This window comes from Nomascus leucogenys, chromosome 17 (genome assembly GCF_006542625.1).
Source record: "Nomascus leucogenys isolate Asia chromosome 17, Asia_NLE_v1, whole genome shotgun sequence".
Taxonomy (NCBI): domain Eukaryota; kingdom Metazoa; phylum Chordata; class Mammalia; order Primates; family Hylobatidae; genus Nomascus; species Nomascus leucogenys.
The window spans coordinates 6,674,544-6,691,737 of NC_044397.1; the positions used below are offsets into that span (position 1 = coordinate 6,674,544).

The 17,194-nt window shown below is 55.5% G+C and overlaps 1 protein-coding gene across 4 annotated transcripts in view; it reads left to right on the top strand.

Annotated features, from left to right (window-relative positions):
• The first annotated feature begins 272 nt into the window (after window positions 1-272).
• TTBK1 (tau tubulin kinase 1) overlaps window positions 273-17,194 on the top strand; it is a 45,482-nt gene continuing 28,560 nt past the window's right edge. For 2 of the 4 annotated variants that reach the window (XR_004026552.1, XR_004026551.1), the window contains exons 1-12: window positions 303-494; window positions 3,403-3,564; window positions 9,503-9,650; window positions 10,055-10,128; window positions 10,332-10,472; window positions 11,308-11,412; window positions 11,809-11,874; window positions 12,310-12,402; window positions 12,489-12,614; window positions 14,575-14,729; window positions 15,800-16,031; window positions 16,293-16,468. Coding sequence is in view for 2 of the 4 variants with exons in the window: in XM_030797555.1 (XP_030653415.1) it covers window positions 3,457-3,564; window positions 9,503-9,650; window positions 10,055-10,128; window positions 10,332-10,472; window positions 11,308-11,412; window positions 11,809-11,874; window positions 12,310-12,402; window positions 12,489-12,614; window positions 14,575-14,729; window positions 15,800-16,031; window positions 16,293-16,468 (1,424 nt within the window). In the remaining 2 variants the exon portion in view is untranslated. Of the gene's footprint in view, window positions 495-3,402; window positions 3,565-9,502; window positions 9,651-10,054; window positions 10,129-10,331; window positions 10,473-11,307; window positions 11,413-11,808; window positions 11,875-12,309; window positions 12,403-12,488; window positions 12,615-14,574; window positions 14,730-15,799; window positions 16,032-16,292; window positions 16,469-17,194 lie in introns of all 4 variants that reach the window. The other 2 variants (XM_030797555.1, XM_030797556.1) reach the window with 2 other exon arrangements.

The following is a 17,194-nucleotide window of genomic DNA, read 5'->3' on the forward strand; positions in this document are numbered from 1 at the left end:
GTGGGGAAGATAAAGGGTGATGGAGACAGGTGAGTTTTATGGGAACAGGTAAGGAGTGATGGGGCTGTGCTGGGAGATGGAGTCAAGTGAGTGGCAGAGAGCTGTAAGGAGAACCTGAGAGCTGGAGCGGGACAGCCAGAGAGTCCCAAGGCCGGAGGAGAGCGGAGCGGGGCCGGCGGAACGTGATGTCAGAGGAGGAGCCGTGATGTCAGAGCGGGCGGCGGGCGGTGATGTCAGGGCTGGTGCTGATGCTGGCGGCGCGGTGCATTGTGGGCAGCTCCCCGCTCCGCCGCTGCCGCCGCCGTCGCCCAAGGAGGATCCGGGCCGGGCCGGGCCGGGATGGTCCGGGTCGGAAGGCCGCCGCCGCCGGAGGGAGCGGGTCACCCAACGCCGCACTGAGCCGCCCCCGCCTCGCCCCGGCCCCGGGGGATGCGCCGCCCCGAGCCGCTGCCTCCGCCGCCGCCGCAGCCGCAGCCGCAGCGGGCACAGAGCAGGTGAGGCGGGGCGGGGCGAGCCGGGGTCGGGGTGGGGGCTCCTTCGTGGGCTCAGGGGGCTCCGCCTGGCTCGCCTCCCAGCGCAGCCTTCTTGGGCTCCCCTCCGCGCTGCTGTCGCCGCCCGCTGGGCTGGGACGCTGGCCTACACCGCCTGGGCCGCGCCGAGGCCTGGAGCCGCTCCCTGTCCCCAGCACACAGACCTCCCTCCCCAACCCGTCCTCCAGGCACTTTGCTCCTCCCCACTCCCCTCTGTCCCCTGTCCCCATGGCTTCACCCCTGGATCTCCTGTCATCCCTGACGAGTCATTCGGCTGTCTCCGTAACCTCCCTCCCTGTCCTCAGTCCCTCCATGCCTCCCACCTGCCTTCTTACCATACTTCCTCACCCCCTCAACTGTGCCCAGAGATCCCTCCCATGGTCCTATCTCTTCCTTGCCTGTCATCATTATCTCTCACTGGTCTCTATCCTACCCACCCCCCTCCTCTGACCCTGTCGCTCCTCATCCCTGTCATTCCCCTCTGCCTCCCTCCACACCTCTTTCACTTGTTCCCATCATCCCTCGCTGGTCTCCATCACCTCTCCTTACCTGGGCTCCCAGATTCCCACACACACCTGCTGACACCTTGCAGAGTTACACATCAACACTTGTATTCACAGGCCATGATGAGCTCCCACCACTTCCACGTACCCCTATGTACCATCACTGACTCCACATGCTCCTACCTGCACTCTCTGACAGATATTCATACAAACTCCTGCATAAGACCTCGCCTTCACCATGCGCCCATGCCCGCATGCGCACACAGGGGCCTGAGGCAGCAGTAACGGGGTAGCCAAGTGTCCCGTGTTTGTATCATCCAACCGAGTCTCAGCTGAGCGTAGTCCTCAGACACAGAGAGAAGGAGGGTGGGGAGGGAGAGGCAGGTAACCCTTATTTATCTACCTGGCTGCACTCTTCCTTCTCTTGCCTCATCTGTTTCTTTTTGGTTTGTTCATCTATAAAATGGGAGCAGGACACAAATTTTCCTTATCAACCTAACAGATCCACTGTCCCAGGACTGGAAAGCCCACCAGAGTTCACCCAGTTCAACTTTCGAAGGCCCCGTCCTGCCAGTTCAATTGCTTCTTCAGTCTTGTCCTCAACCTGTCTCCTCCACCTTTATTCTAGAACCCCCATCCCTACCTCTCCCTTCATCCTGCCATTGCCCTCACCGCCCTTCAGATTCCTGATGCCCCATATCCCACTTTGGCAGAAGGAGAGAAGTCCTGATATTCTGAAGTTGTAAGGATTGGAGGAAACAGCTCAGCTTAGTCACTTGAAGAAAGAGAAAAGGAGTGGCAGCATCCCTCCCCATGAAGATCCTTTCTCCATAAGTCCACCATGGCACATCATGAATTGGAAGGTGGTTTCCACATCTTCACGTCCCACCCTGTCCCCTATGGCAGGATGTCTAGATGCAGGAGCCCTGGGAAGTTATTTCATCCCAAGGAAAGGTGGGTTTATGTAGTTTCTACCCCATCTATAGATCTCTTTAGCCACCCTCCTCCCGCCACCCACAACCCCAAACCCCAGCCTAAGTAACTTCCCTCTTTCTCTATTTGTGACTCTCCAGGGTCGTTGTGAGGGCACGGTAGTGTGCTTCTAAAAAGTGTGAGGGAAAGAGAAGAGGAAGGTATCCTGGTTCCAAATCCTGTCCTGGCTTGGCAGAGATCTCAGAAAGTCATGTCTTCTGGTCCCTTGCCTACACACATGCACATCACACACAGACAGACACAAAACACACACAAGCACACACAGATACAGAGATACATGTAGAAAAGCACACAGACACACAGAAAAGATAGACAAAGAAAGACACACAAAGACACATACACACAGAAGGATACATGCACAGATACACACACAGACATACACACACGCACACATGGGCATTTCTCCGGTAACATGTGCCTGTGTTTCCCAACCCCCGCTATTGGGAAACTCTCCCTGATATCCAAATTCTACCTGTCCTAATTCGAGGAGAGATGTGTTCTTTCTTGTCGATTCCTAAGCAGACACAGAAAGGTGTGGTCAGAGGCTCTCTCACTCCATGCCCACCCAGACCTGCTGTTCCCTTTCAACTCCTCCTGCCTCCTGCTAGGCTCCTCCCATTTTCCTGCCCTCCCCAATTCAGCCCACCTCTGTCCCTCTAGAGTGGCTACAAGGCGGCTGTCCATCTGAAATCCATGTCTTGAGTCCATCACCTGTGTTCACCCCATCTCTCATATCCTGACCTCCCAACCCCATGGCTGTGTCAGTGGGTTCAGCTCACCCTAAGAAAGGTATATGACTCTCAGCACCTCCATCCCCTTCAGTTAATACCACCCTCAAGGTGCTTTAGTGCCTCCCCTCATTTTCTTGATTACCACGTCTCCCAGGGCTGATTAGCAAGTCACTTTGGTGTGGGTGTCCCATGGGTCACCCCTTGGGTAGCAGGTCTTCCCTTTTCACTAAGCCTCCGTTGCACAGCTCCATGGACATTTTGTGGCACAGGGACTCCCCTAAGGGGGAGCCAAGGCCCAGGCCTCCCATACAAGGGAAAGGGTACCCTTTGGCATGCCCCCTTGGTCAGCAAGTCTTCCTGGCATCAGTTAGCATATGTCTCTTTCCCCTCGGCCTGTTCACTGTTATTTTCCTCTTCTTCATTGGTCAACATGTGTGTCCTGTTGCTTATTTTAAACATCTCTAGTTTGTAGTCTGTATCTTCCTTGCACTGGCCTTTGTACAATCTTTCCCCTGGTAACTCCTGGAGCATCTGTCCAGTTGGGCCAGGAAGAATGCAGGGCAGGAGTGGAGCTCCTCTCCTCCATATCTGCCAGGTGGTCCTGCGTACACAGCCCGCCCTCACAGGCCCTCCGCACTCCCCTAGGTAGATGGCCCCCTCAGGGCAGGCCCTGCGGACACCCCTCCCTCTGGCTGGCGGATGCAGTGCCTAGCGGCCGCCCTTAAGGACGAAACCAACATGAGTGGGGGAGGGGAGCAGGCCGACATCCTGCCGGCCAACTACGTGGTCAAGGATCGCTGGAAGGTGGTGAGTGAGTGACCCGGCAGGGCAGAGGGAGGGTAGCGGGGAGGGAGGCGAGGACCTGGAGACTTGTTAAAACCGGTGCCTTCTGCTCCCCTACCCTAAGAGGGAGGTGCCTCTAAGCTCATTTGCATACTGCTTGCAGGTCATTATTTTTGCCAACACGTGTGGACAATACCTTTCTCCCAGTCCCCTCTCTCCAGCCCCGCCCTTTCTCACCCCTCTCCCCGCTAGGTCACGTTGGTCAGGCCAAGCCTAGAACAACTCCTGGTTGGATGTCTGGGCAGGAGCTGCAGAGGCCAGTGTGGGGAGGAGGAAGAGGGGTGGAGGAGGGAGCTTTTTCTCTGACGGGCCTTGGAGAAGGGCAGTGGACGAGCATGTGTCCCTCCGCTTCCGCAGAGGACGGAAAAGCTTGGGTTTGGGGAAAGAGGCCCTGCAGGCTGCTCCCGCCGCACCCGCACTCCATCTTCTCCATCCAGCCTCCTCCCCTCGCCGGGTCCTGCGGCAGGTGCAGCACGGCGAGACTCCATCTCCCGGCGTGCCCTGCTCCTCCAGCCCGGGGCTTCGGGCTGCTCGGCCTGCTGGGAGTTGTAGTCTCAGCCTCCTCGGGAGCCGGGCCTGCCTGGGAGGGGGCGCGTGAGGGCTGGGGGAATGATAGTATTTGGGAGCGAGACCTACTGTAAATCACCTCCCTTTTCCCGTCACTTAATAGCGCTCTGGTGTCCTCTTATCATTGTGGGGGCAGGATAACGTGGGGCGGACTGTGAGAGGCAGTGTGGGGGAACCCGTGTGTGAGCCTGTGGGACTGCACCGGAGTGGGGAGCCAGGGGGAGGGGAGGGAGAACAACAGAGGTCAGGTACACTCCGAGTCGTGTGTGTGCGCGTGTGTGTGTGCGTGTGTGCTTGGCGCGTGTGCGCGCCCGCGTGCTTTAGTGGTGGGGAGGCTCAGCTCACGGGAGTGCGGGGTTGGAGAGGAGGGTGAGGCCCGGGTGCAGGCGGGTCTCCACGGCAACAGCCACCGGCCGTGCAGGTCCCCTAGAAGCCTAGAAAGAGGCAACGGTGGCGACGTTTTCAGAGATGTCTCTGGGACTGGGGGTTGGGAGTGGAAGGGGTGAGGAGGAGGAGACTTCTGGGGTCCCCAAGGGATGAGGAAAGGGGCTGTTTATGTCCCAGAGCGGGGACTTCCTGAGAGGGAGAATACAGAAATCGGGGGAGGAACAGCCAGGGCGGTAATAAAAGGAACGAGGATCTGGCAAAGAGAGGAGTGTTCCTCCGAAACCTCGGGGCCCCTGGCACCGGAGCTTAGTTTCTGGCGGATTGGAGGCAGAATGACATTTGCACTGAAGTGGTGAGGAAAAGACAGTTTTTACACACATGTTGAGTTTAGGCTGGAACTTTTTTGTGATTTCTGAGGGAAGGAGTAGAAGATAAGTGGGGAGCAAAATGGAGCAGGGAGCTGGGGGGAGGGCAAGCATGCCGACCTCTCCTCACCTCCGACCCCCACCTCCGACTCCCACCCCTGGAGTGTTAGAGAGGGTGAGGGGCCACATGCTTCCCTTCAGCCTGTTCCCGGTGAGGATGGCACTGAGGTGGGAGGCAGAGCTCAAGAACCAAGGCAAACTGCCCATAGATCTCGGTGGCCAGGAGATAAAGGGGGTCAGTGGCACTAGATGTGGCATTTAAAAATAAATACGTGGACCAGCGCTTTGGGAGGCCGAGGTGGGAGGATCACTCGGGGTCACGAGTTCGAGACCAGGCTGGCCAACACGGTGAAACCTCATCTCTACTAAAAATACAAAAATTAGCCGGGCGTGGCGGTGGGCGCCTGTAATCCCAGCTACCCGGGAGGCTGAGGCAGGAGAATCACTTGAATCTGGGAGGCAGAGGTTGCAGTGAACTGAGATCATGCCATTGCACCCCAGCCTGGGTGACAGAGCAAGACTCCTCCTCTAAATAAATAAATAACTCCTCAATACTTGGCAGGCTGAGGCAGAAGGATCACTTGAGCCCAGGAGTTCAAATCCAGCTTGGTCAACCTGTCTCTAAAAACATAAAATAATAACATCTTATTCATCTTGAGGGGTGCTTCTCAGAATCAGAATAGCAAACAATAATAGTAATAATGACTTAGTATTTGTTTTGAGCATTCACTGTTGCCAGGCACTGTGCAAAATGCCTTATGTGCATTATCTCAAGGTCTTACCAAGTAGATTTGTATTCCCATTTATTAATCCCATTTCACAGGTGTGGCAACTGAGGAAATTGCTTAGCTAATTTGCCAGATTTCCATGACTAGTAGGTGGGACCAGATCTGTCTGACAATAATCAGGACCACTGAGCCGAAGAAACCTTTGTGACCAATTCTAGTCCAACTCTCTTCATTTTACAGAGGAGGAAGAGTGGAGTCTCAGAGAGTTTAAGAAACTCACCCCATGTCACCCAGAGCTGGCCAAGAAACCAGGTCTCCTTCCTCCCAAGGACCAGTGCTGATCCTATTGTGTCATATTTCTCCTGTAGTTTAGTGAGGTCCTTCAGCAGGGGCTGAGATCGTGTAAAATTTAGCAGGAGTGGAGAAAAGGGAGATTGAGAGAATATTCCTGTCACTGGACTGTGGGCAGGGCCACATTGTGACTTTCATGGGCCCCTTCCTCCATAAGAAAGTACTTAAAATTGTATTTTATGACTGCATTGGTATAAAGAGGAATATATTAATATTATATACTAGATTGTTCTCTTTGACCTAAACGTTCATTTTTTTCCCTGATGATTTTTTTTTTTTAATTTTATTTTTTTGAGACAGGGTCTCACTCTGTCGCCCAGGCTCGAGTGCAGTGATAAGATCTCAGCTCACTGCAACCTCTGCCTCCCAGATTCAAGCAATTCTTATGCCACAGCCTCTTGAGTAGTTGGGATTACAGGCACCCACCACCACACCCGGCTAATTTTTGTATTTTTAGTAGAGATGGGGTTTCACCATGTTGGCCAGGCTGATCTCAAACTCCTGACCTCAAGTCATCCACCCACCTCAGCCTCCCAAAGTACTGGGATTACAGGCATGAGGCACCATGCCTGGCCTCCCTTATGATTTTAAAAGAAATTAAAACATTTTCATGGTCCCCCTAAAGGTATCAGGGGCCTAGTCACTATGTCTCATGGATAAGCCAGGCCTAGCTGTGGTGCAAGGGAGAAGGGATGTTGGTGGAGTGGGTGGTGAAGATACCCAGTTCCCTGTCTTATGGAGGTTCCATAATGGGTGGGGGGTGGGTGGGGAAGGAGGGGTATAAAGAAGGAGAAATAGGTTCTGCTGGGAAATGAAGGTGGTAGAGAAATACCCCAGGGCACCCTGGGAAATTGGGAAGTAGGTGTCATAAATGTCTTAGCTGTCCCGAGCCTTCCCGACTTATCTCTAGCAGTGATTTCGGAGTCTGGCAGATCTGGGCTTGAATCTCAGCACTCACACTTTGAGTGTTGATGGGTCCACAGTTTCTGTAACATTATGGACTCTGCATTTGATTGCCTGGGTTTAAATGAAACCTGCCTGGCTTTGTTTTTTTTTGAGACAGAGTTTCTCTCTTGTTGCCCAGGCTGGAGTGCAATGGCATGATCTCGGCTCACTGCAGCCTCCGCCTCCTGGGTTCAAGTGATTCTCCTGCCTCAGCATCCCAGGTAGCTGGGATTACAGGCACCCGCCACCACGCCCCACTAATGTTTTGTAGTTTTAAATAGAGATGGGGTTTCGCCATCCTGGCCAGGCTGGGCTCAAACACCTGGCCTCAGGTGATCCACCCACTACAGCCTCCCAAAGTGCTGGGATTACAGGCGGGAGCCACTGCGCCTGGACCTGGCTTTGCTGTTAACTAGCAGTGTGATGTGGGGCAAGGTATTGCATTTCCCGTGCCTCAGTTTTCCTTCTCTTCGAAATGGGGAATCACATGACCTTCCTCACCTGTGTTGCCAGGAGCCTTTGGGGATTAACTGAGATGACATCTGTGAGACCAAGATGCGGTTTTCCCCTCCCCTTTGCCCTTTCCTCTGTTCTCCCACAAGCAAACCATAAAGGAATCTAGAAGATATTCACATCTCCCCAGAGTTTAAAGTACCCCAGAGGCAGACATGCCGTTGTTTCCTGTTAGTCTCAGTCTGTCCCCTCCTGGCTCTGAAATCCTGCCTTTAAATTTCATCTCTAGGAGAAAGGAACTCTGGTTTCTCACTGTTCTTTCTCCTTCCTCTTTCCCTGTCTCCTTCCCAGACACAAGCACCTTGAAGTTCCCACCCAGCATTCTGCTTCTTTTCCAAATCTTCCCTTCCTGCTCCTGTCTCTTTCTGGAGTGAGTTCAATGGTAACCTGGGAACTCCTAGCCCTCCAGCTCCGCCCGGTCTTCCTCCCTCCATTCCGCAGTGTCAACCACCACTAAACAATCACAAGGCATCTGGGTGCTGAACAGATGTTCGGGGCAGGTTCAGAGATGCAGGAGGCTGAGTGGCCAGAGTCTGCAGGTTGATCAGAGTCACGAGCCAGCAGGACAGAATGAGGGTTTGGGAAGGTGCACAGAGCGGACAGGCCCCGACTGAGGCAGCTCCCCGAGGGGGTGAGCATCAAGCTCTCCATCCTTCTTTCTCTTTCTGTTTTCAGTGGACCTCCTCTGAGGTCATGTACATCTTTCTTAAACCAAACCAGTCTCAGCTTGGAACTCAGCACCTTCTCCCTGCTCCCCATGCCTGCCAGCAGAGCCCTCACCCTCCAGGACCCCCGGGCCTCTGAGCTGAAATGATTTTGAGCCCCTCCCCAGAACTCAGCTTTGCTCGGCTCCCTGCCAGCTCTTCCTTCACTTTTTTGCGGTTCTCCTCCCCGCCTTTCTCACGCCTGCTTTGGGAGGCCGGAGGGGGAGGCCGAGAGGATCAGACCGCTGCTCCATTCCCTCCAGGCGCCGGTCCCACCACGCTCCCACAGTGCCTCCTGCCCTGGAGAGGAGGCTCATCCTGGTTGTGGGCATCTGACCAGGGACCTAGGGAGTGATGTGATGTGAGCTTCGACAGTGAGCATGGGCCATGAACACCCTTTGCTGAATCCCCTTTTGCCCAAATACTCTCTCCTTCTTGTGACTCTTGGGTGGCTGCCAACCCCAGGAAGTGCCGGCTTCCCCAGGGGATCAATCCGCCCTGAGGCTGGGAGGTCCTGGAATTGGTTTTCCTTCGGGATAGGGGTCGCTCAGTCTACACAGGGGATGGGGGAACATGATATTTGTTGTCCTTCTAGAGAAGAAAAGGTCAGGGGTGGCCCAGTGTCTCCTCAGAATCCTACATTAGGCTTTCTCCATGTCTATACGGGGTCACAGGTCTTTTACCCTTTCCTGCTACCCACTCTGACATCTGGCTGTGTGTGTGTGTGTGTGTGTGTGTGTGTGTGTGTGTGTGGTTGCTCAGGAGCTGAGCTGTCTGTCCTAGGGCACTAGGAGAGGAGGTGGGGTGCTGATGGGGTGGGGCAAAGAAGAGAGACATGAGGTTCTCCTCTTCAAAGATACCCCCTTCTGGCCGGGCACAGTGGCTCATGCCTGTAATCCCAGCACTTTGGGAGGCCGAGGCAGCTGGATCACCTGAGGTCAGGAGTTTGAGACCAGCCTGGCCAACATGGTGAAACCCTGTCTCTACTAAAAATATAAAAAATTAGGAGGGCATGGTGGCGTGCACCTGTAGCCCCAGCTACTCAGGAGACTGAGGCGTGAGAATTGCTTGAACACGGGAGGCGGAGGTTGCAGTGAGCCGAGATGGCACCACTGCACTCCAGCCTGGGCGACAAAGTGAGACTCCGTCTCAAAAAAAAAAAAAAAAAGAAAAAAAAAGATACTCCCCTTCCCCACCAATGAAGGATGCAACCAAGCAGCAGGTGGGATGAGAAGCTGTTCAGCCTGATCCCTGAGCACCCCCTATCCCCTCATCTTCATAGCTGAAAAAGATCGGGGGCGGGGGCTTTGGTGAGATCTACGAGGCCATGGACCTGCTGACCAGGGAGAATGTGGCCCTCAAGGTGGAGTCAGCCCAGCAGCCCAAGCAGGTCCTCAAGATGGAGGTGGCCGTGCTCAAGAAGTTGCAAGGTTCGGGCCTCGGGCAGGGGGATGGGAAGGAAGAGATGATGAAGCCAGGGGCTAAGAGAGGTGATGAGATCAGAAGCTGGGGTGAGGGAGGAGATGTCGTGTGGTAGAGGGAAGAGGGGATGGAGTCAGGAGCCAAGGGGGAGGTGACGGAGCCAGAGTCTAAGAGAGTTGGGACCAGGGTCTAAGAGAGTGATGGGGCTGGAGGCCGGGTTGGTGATCCAGGAAGTGATGGAGCTGGAGTCTAGGAGACATGATGAGGCTAGGGCCAGGGAGGTGGCAAGAGAGGTGCTCACAGGGCCAGCACTGGAGGTACCAGGAATCAAGAGTGCACTAGGAACTCATCTTAGGGTTGGAAATGAGGAAGAAAGAGTAAGAGCTGGAAGACCTATGTCTGTGCCCCTCAGGGAAGGACCATGTGTGCAGGTTCATTGGCTGTGGCAGGAACGAGAAGTTTAACTATGTAGTGATGCAGCTCCAGGTGAGTCCCCGTGGCCCATCCTCGCTCCCCTCTCTAAGAGCTTGGGCTGTGACTCCAGAGCAGGGGAAGGGAAGGGAGACTGTGGCCCTGGGAGCGGGGAGTGGGCACAACACTTTGGAGTGAGGCTGGGAAGAGTATCACAATGGTGGTGTCTGGGATGATGGCTGAGGGTGAGTCTACCCCCCACCTCCATCCTCATGCAGGGCCGGAACCTGGCCGACCTGCGCCGCAGCCAGCCGCGAGGCACCTTCACGCTGAGCACCACGTTGCGGCTGGGCAAGCAGATCTTGGAGTCCATCGAGGCCATCCACTCTGTGGGCTTCCTGCACCGTGACATCAAGCCTGTGAGCACTGCCCCCACACGCCTGTCTGTTCCCTCCTCCAGAACACACCCCCAATTCTTTCCCTGGGTCTCCTGGTTTCTCCTCTGCAACCATGGTTGGGACTTGTGATGGGACAGCCTCTTCTCCCCAAGCCCCTCCTGCTCTCCTTCCCAGGCCCCATCTCTTCCTCTCCCCTGCTCCCAGGAGCATGCACCCCTGCCTGCCCCTCGGCCATGCCCAGGCCTCTCCTCTGTTCTTCCCTTCTGTTCCTTATCCCTTGCCCCTGACCTGACAGTCCTGGAACCTAGGAAGGTGAAGGGCTGGGAAAGGATGGAGGGATCGAGGGAAAGGGACTGAGGGGCTGGGGCTTGGCAAGGAGTTCCAAGTAGCTGATTTTGTGGCATCTTGAATATTTGTGCTAGGAAAAAACCTCCAACTTAAAGAGATGAAAACTGAGGCCCAAAAATGTTAGTTGGATGGTGCAAGGCCACCCAGTAGGCCTGCTGCCTTAGGCAGCCACACCAGTTACACCAAATCACATTGCCTTGCTGGGGAGTCCCAAAAATGTGGAGCCAGACAGATGTGGCTGAGTCACCACTTGCTGTGTAATCTCAGAGATGCTCCCTAAGCTCTTTGACCTTTAGTTTCCTCATCTCTAAAATGGGGATGATCACCCCCGTCCCTCAGATGAGAGGCTGTGACCTGGTGCACACATGTGAATACTGATGTTTCCTTGCCGGCGAGTGAATGTGGGGCTGAAGGCCCTTCACCAGCTGCAGAGCTGTTTCTTGGTGCCCCTTGAGGTGGCCCAGCTGGGGTTAGGGCCCCCAGGGCTCACAGCTGCTGTCTCCCCCAGTCAAACTTTGCCATGGGCAGGCTGCCCTCCACCTACAGGAAGTGCTATATGCTGGACTTCGGGCTGGCTCGGCAGTACACCAACACCACGGGGGATGTGCGGCCCGTGAGTACCGTCGGGATGGGGAGGACAGTGGAGGACTCCCCCCTACTCCCAGATCTGGGGACCCTTCACCCACTTTTCTTACAGCTGCCTAAGCTGGCCTGGCCTTGTGTTCAGTATCAGCGCCACCTAGCTCTGGGGTCCACACTCGGCCTGTCCCCTCTCTCCGTTAGCCTGCACTCCTGGGGGATGCCACATCCATACCTTGTGATTTTCCTGCCCACTCTGGGCAGGGAGCAGGGTCAGCAGGCGGGTTTAGGACTGGAAGGTCAGAGAGCAGGCCCTCCTCCCCAGCCAGGGGAGGTGGTCAGGGTGAAGAGTTAGACTTGGTGGCAGGGTTGAGAGGTGGCTGAGGTGAGGGCATAGCGGGTGACGTTCTTGGTGGTCTCCCTTCTGCAGCCTCGGAATGTGGCCGGGTTTCGGGGAACTGTTCGCTATGCCTCGGTCAATGCCCACAAGAACCGGGTGAGTGGCAAAGCCCGGGATGCGGGATGTGGAGGTGGGAGGGGCAAGGTCGGGGTGCAGTGTGCTTCTGGGGAGGGGTGGGGAGAGGAGAGTGGGGCAGGGGCTGCAATCTGCCACCCCAGAGACCCTGGGCTGGAGGAAGTCCCCTCTGTGGCAGACTCAGTGTCCCCTTCATCATTTGTTTCGGGAGCCCCATCTTCTCTGTTCACTACAGACCCCTGTCGGGTGAGGAAGCACACACGGTAGTTTTGGCTGTGGGACTCTGTGGGTGTTGGAGGGTTGGGGATGGAGCTGTGGCCTCAGGGAGACCCCAGTTATGTCCTTAGGGGCCTGGGTGTCAGGCCTCCCTGACAGATACCCCTCAGAGAAGGGTCAGCCGCCCATTCCCAGGGAAGGACCTGAGAGCTGCAGATGACTCCCTCCCCCCACCTTCAGGAGATGGGCCGCCACGATGACCTGTGGTCCCTCTTCTACATGCTGGTGGAGTTTGCGGTGGGCCAGCTGCCCTGGAGGAAGATCAAGGACAAGGTGAGCCCCAGGCAGCTGGGTCTGAGGTGGCAGAAGAGGTGTCAGGGCAGCTGGAACTCCATCTCCCTGTGGCCTCTTGCCTCCAGGAACAGGTAGGGATGATCAAGGAGAAGTATGAGCACCGGATGCTGCTGAAGCACATGCCGTCAGAGTTCCACCTCTTCCTGGACCACATTGCCAGCCTCGACTACTTCACCAAGCCTGACTACCAGGTGGGAGCCTGCTACCCTGTCCCTGCTCCCTAGACACCACTCTGTGGGTGACTGTCCCCCATCAGACTTCACTCCTGCTGAGGCTCCGCGGCCCTGCCTTGTCCCCAAGCCTCTTCCCTTGGTCTTCTAACTGCACTTAAAGGCATGTATGCTCTTGTAAACTAGTCACAGCCAAGATTTATCAAGAGCTTACCCTGTTCTCAGTGCTTTTCATGCGTTAACTCATTTAAGCTTCCAAGCAAGCCTTTGATGATAATGAATGCTCCTTATATTATTATTCCAGCTCTTTTTTTTTTTTTTTTTAGACAGAGTCTTGCTCTGTCACCCAGGCTGGAGTGCAGTGGCTTGATCTCTGTTCACTGCAACCTCTGCCTCCCAGGTTCAAGCAATTCTCCTGCCTCAGCCTCCCGAGTAGCTGGGACTACAGGCAGGTGCCACCATGCCCGGCTAATTTTTGTATTTTTTGTTGAGATAGGGTTTCACCATGTTGGTCAGGTGAACTCAAGCTCCTGACCTTTTGATCCACCCGCCTTGGCCTCCCAAGGTGCCGGGATTACAGGTGTGAGCCACTGTGCCCAGCCCCAGCTCTTAACAATTAATGAAGCTGGCCAGTGCGGTGGCTCACACCTGTAATCCCAGCACTTTGGGAGGCCGAGGCGGGCAGATCACTTGAGGTCAGGAGTTCAAGACCAGCCTGGCCAGCATGGTGAAACCCTGTTTCTACTAAAAATACAAAAATTAGCCGGGTGTGGTGGTGGGTACCTGTAATCTCAGCTACTCAGTAGGCTAAAGTATAAGAATTGCTTGAACTTGGGAGGTGGAGGTTGCAGTGAGCTAAGATTAAACCACAGCACTCCCGCCTGGGTGACAGAGCTAGACTCCATCCCAAACAAACAAATAAACAAAAACAATTAATGAAGCCAAACGTTTTTAAGTACTTTACACGAAAACTCTGCAGGAGGCAAGTGGGATGATCATGCCCATTTCATAGATGAGGGAACTGAGGCCCAATATTGTGGTTAGGAGCAGGGCTGGGCTCAGGCACATCTTCTGACTCCGAGTCCAGTGCTCTTTCCAAGCCTCCATCACCACACCCCATAGGACCCACTGACCCTGATCAGAGAATGGGGGAAACATCAGCAGTGTTCTGCCTGGGATCCACTATGCGCCAGGCACGATGCTGCACACTGTAGGAGCAGAGACAGCCTCAGGCACACAGGATGCACTCAGTTAAGCGGGTCCTGTCAGCAGAGAGAACCCGCCCTGTGCTCTGGAGACAGCCAAGGCAGAAGTGGAGTGTTCTGGGGACCTCAGAGGGACTATAGCTGTCTGCCACCCCCTGAACCCAGAGCCTGGCAGAGATGTCCCCTGATCTTGGCTTAGCCTCATGGGATCCCCAAGGCCACAAAGCTGCGAGCACCCCCCAGGCTGGGGCCCTGTGCTGGCTGCTAGGGATGCAGAGTTGACAGACAGGCATGTAGACAATTCAAACTGATGCACTGCGCCCTGTAGGGCAGCTGTATGGTGGAGAGAATATACGGTGAAGAGAAGGGAAGCTGCAGAGAGCAGAGGATGAGTGGGAGGGGCGCCCCAGCAGAGGGGCAGCCTGTGCAGAGGCAGCACCCCATGCGTGGGTTTGGAAACTCCCAGTGGTTTAGGGTTGCCAACATGGTGGAAATGGCAGAGGAGGTTTGGAGATGGTAACCAGGGGACAGATCTCAGAGGGTTCATGTCCAGTCAGTGGGGCTTAATCCAAGATGATAATTTGCATGTTGATTTGCATATCATGTGCATGTTTTCATTTAAAATCAATGTGCCCTTCTCCTTCCAATGCCCCCTCCAGGCCCATTCCTGTCCTGGAAAGTCCCTGTCTTCCCCCTATGATCCCAGCAACTGCCCCTTCTTCCTGGCTAGCCCCTGGGTCACCTCTCTGTCCTCCCACCACCCTCACCCCCTGCAGTTGATCATGTCGGTGTTTGAGAACAGCATGAAGGAGCGGGGCATCGCCGAGAATGAGGCCTTTGACTGGGAGAAGGCAGGCACCGATGCCCTCCTGTCCACGAGTACCTCTACCCCGCCCCAGCAGAACACCCGGCAGACGGCAGCCATGTTTGGGTGAGTCTCAGGAAGGCAAGCCAGCAGCCCCTGCCTGGAGCTGTTACCTAAGAGGGCAGGTGGTCCTCTCCTCTCCTCCCTTCCTACCTGGACACACTTGGCTGTCTTTCCTATCCTTAGTGGAGTTCTGGGACTTTGGGAAACTCTGCCACATCTCCACCTTCAATCTGAGCATAGAGTGGGCATCTTCCTCATTTGGAGTTTTTGACCTTAGTGGGTCCCTGGGGGAGCAGGGAACCCTAAGTGAAATTACCTGAGCCCCCCAGTTTCTCTCTTTCGTATCATTCATATGCATGAATTTAACGGCCATGTCTTGAGGCTATACACCTGAAAGTTACAGCTCCTGCCCTCAAAGCACTCTCAGCTGAGTCTGGGATGTTTGAAATCGATGGGTCAGCAATTTCAGAACCATGTGACAGGCACAAAGACAGAGCTGGTCAAGGGAGGAGCTGAAGTTAGAAGGGGCTCTCCACCCAGCCCCAGGAGCAAGCCAACGAGAGAAGTGGGCAGGGGCTTCAGGGGACACATTTAGGAAGGAGACTTAACAGGACTTGGTAGCACATTACAGTGCCCAGTTCCATACAGATGTTGCTTAAAGAACTTGAAAGTTTAATCATCAAAGAAGATTAAATAAAAAAAATTTTAAGTGTATATTCAGGGCAACTTCAATCTATGCTCCCACACTGCAAAATAATAACAAAAGAAAACTAAATTTAAAAGGAATTTCAAAGTGATTCTCCTTTTTAGATCCATTCCTGGGTCTAAAGGAAGCCAGACAATGAACGCCAATGGAAATCTGGCAGGTCCTTGAACGACAGCAAGATCTGCTAAGTCAACAGAGCTAGATGGCTACATCTCCTTGTGGCCCCTGCCAACTTGAGGGTGGTCTGGTCTCAGAGGCTTTGTGGGCCAGCAATGGTGATGGGCCTAGGGACACTCTCACCCCTAACGGGACTACCTCTGTGCCCGCTCCTGGGGGTGGTCTCCAGGTCTGTGCTGGTAGGAGAGGGCCATGGGAGGAGAGGGCACCCCTGCCAGCCTTGCCCATGGCTCCCTCCTGTCCTCTGCAGGGTGGTCAATGTGACGCCAGTGCCCGGGGACCTGCTCCGGGAGAACACTGAGGATGTGCTACAGGGAGAGCACCTGAGTGACCAGGAGAATGCACCCCCGATTCTGCCCGGGAGGCCCTCTGAGGCGCTGGGCCCCAGTCCACACCTTGTCCCCCACCCCGGGGGTCCTGAGGCTGAAGTCTGGGAGGAGACAGATGTCAACCGGAACAAACTCCGGATCAACATCGGCAAAGTAACTGCAGCCAGGGCGAAGGGCGTGGGTGGCCTTTTCTCTCACCCCCGATTCCCAGCCTTGGGCCCCCGCCCTGTTCCTCCTAAGCACCGTGTCCCCAGCCATCTGCCTGCTTGCCCTGCCTCTGTTTCCCGGTCCCTCCCCACACTAGCCTCGCTGTGTCTCCCATCATCATCATCCTCTGTCTCCTTCACCCCGAGGAGACCATCCGCCTACAGCTGCCTCATCAGCCCCAGCTCATGGCACTCCCCTCTCCTGCAGAGCCCCTGTGTGGAGGAGGAACAGAGCCGAGGCATGGGGGTCCCCAGCTCCCCGGTGCGTGCCCCCCCAGACTCTCCCACAACCCCAGTCCGTTCTCTGCGCTACCGGAGGGTGAACAGCCCTGAGTCAGAAAGGCTGTCCACGGCGGACGGGCGAGTGGAGCTACCTGAGAGGAGGTGGGTCTGGGGCCAGGGGCATGGTTGGGGCGCAAGGCCCCCTCCGCCTTCACGTGGCTGGTCTGGAGGAAAAGTTAGATGTGTGGTGGAGGTGGGCAGACCCTGGGAAGTGCTGAGAGGGTTATACTTGGGCCTGGGGTCAGACTCAGTTGGGGCCAGAGACAGGGCCTGGGAGAGCCAGTGGGGGATCCAGAGAGGTCCCAGCTCATGCCAGGAAAGGGAATTGGGGGAGTGCAGGCTGCAGGAGGGACAGGTGGGGTGCCTGGGCCCAGGAAGGGTGAGGGGTGAGTTGGTTGGTGGGCGTGTGTGCTTCTAGAATCTCTTCTCCTAGAGACTAATTATAGACGCTTCAAGTGCAGCTGAGGTAGGATCTCTTCAGCTTTGGGGGAGGGGGCCTGGGAATTGCTGGAAGACAGAGCAGGCCAAGTTTTGGGGGTTAGGGCTGAAGGATCTGAAGTTACAGAGGGGAGGGGACCAGCGGGAACCTAGTTGGGGAAAAGGAGCGTTGAGAAGCTAGGTGAGCCTTTAGGAGGTGAAGATGGGAGGGTGGGAGAATGGTCTGTTGACCTCAGATGGTGGGTGGACAACAGGGGCCAGGGCCCGGTCCCCACCTGTGCTGGTGGTGGGTGGGACAACATCAGGTGGGGAGGCCCCTGAGAGATGTTTCCATCTTCTCTTGGCCTCTGAGTGGGACTTCACTCCACAGTAGGACTGGGGCCTTCTCTG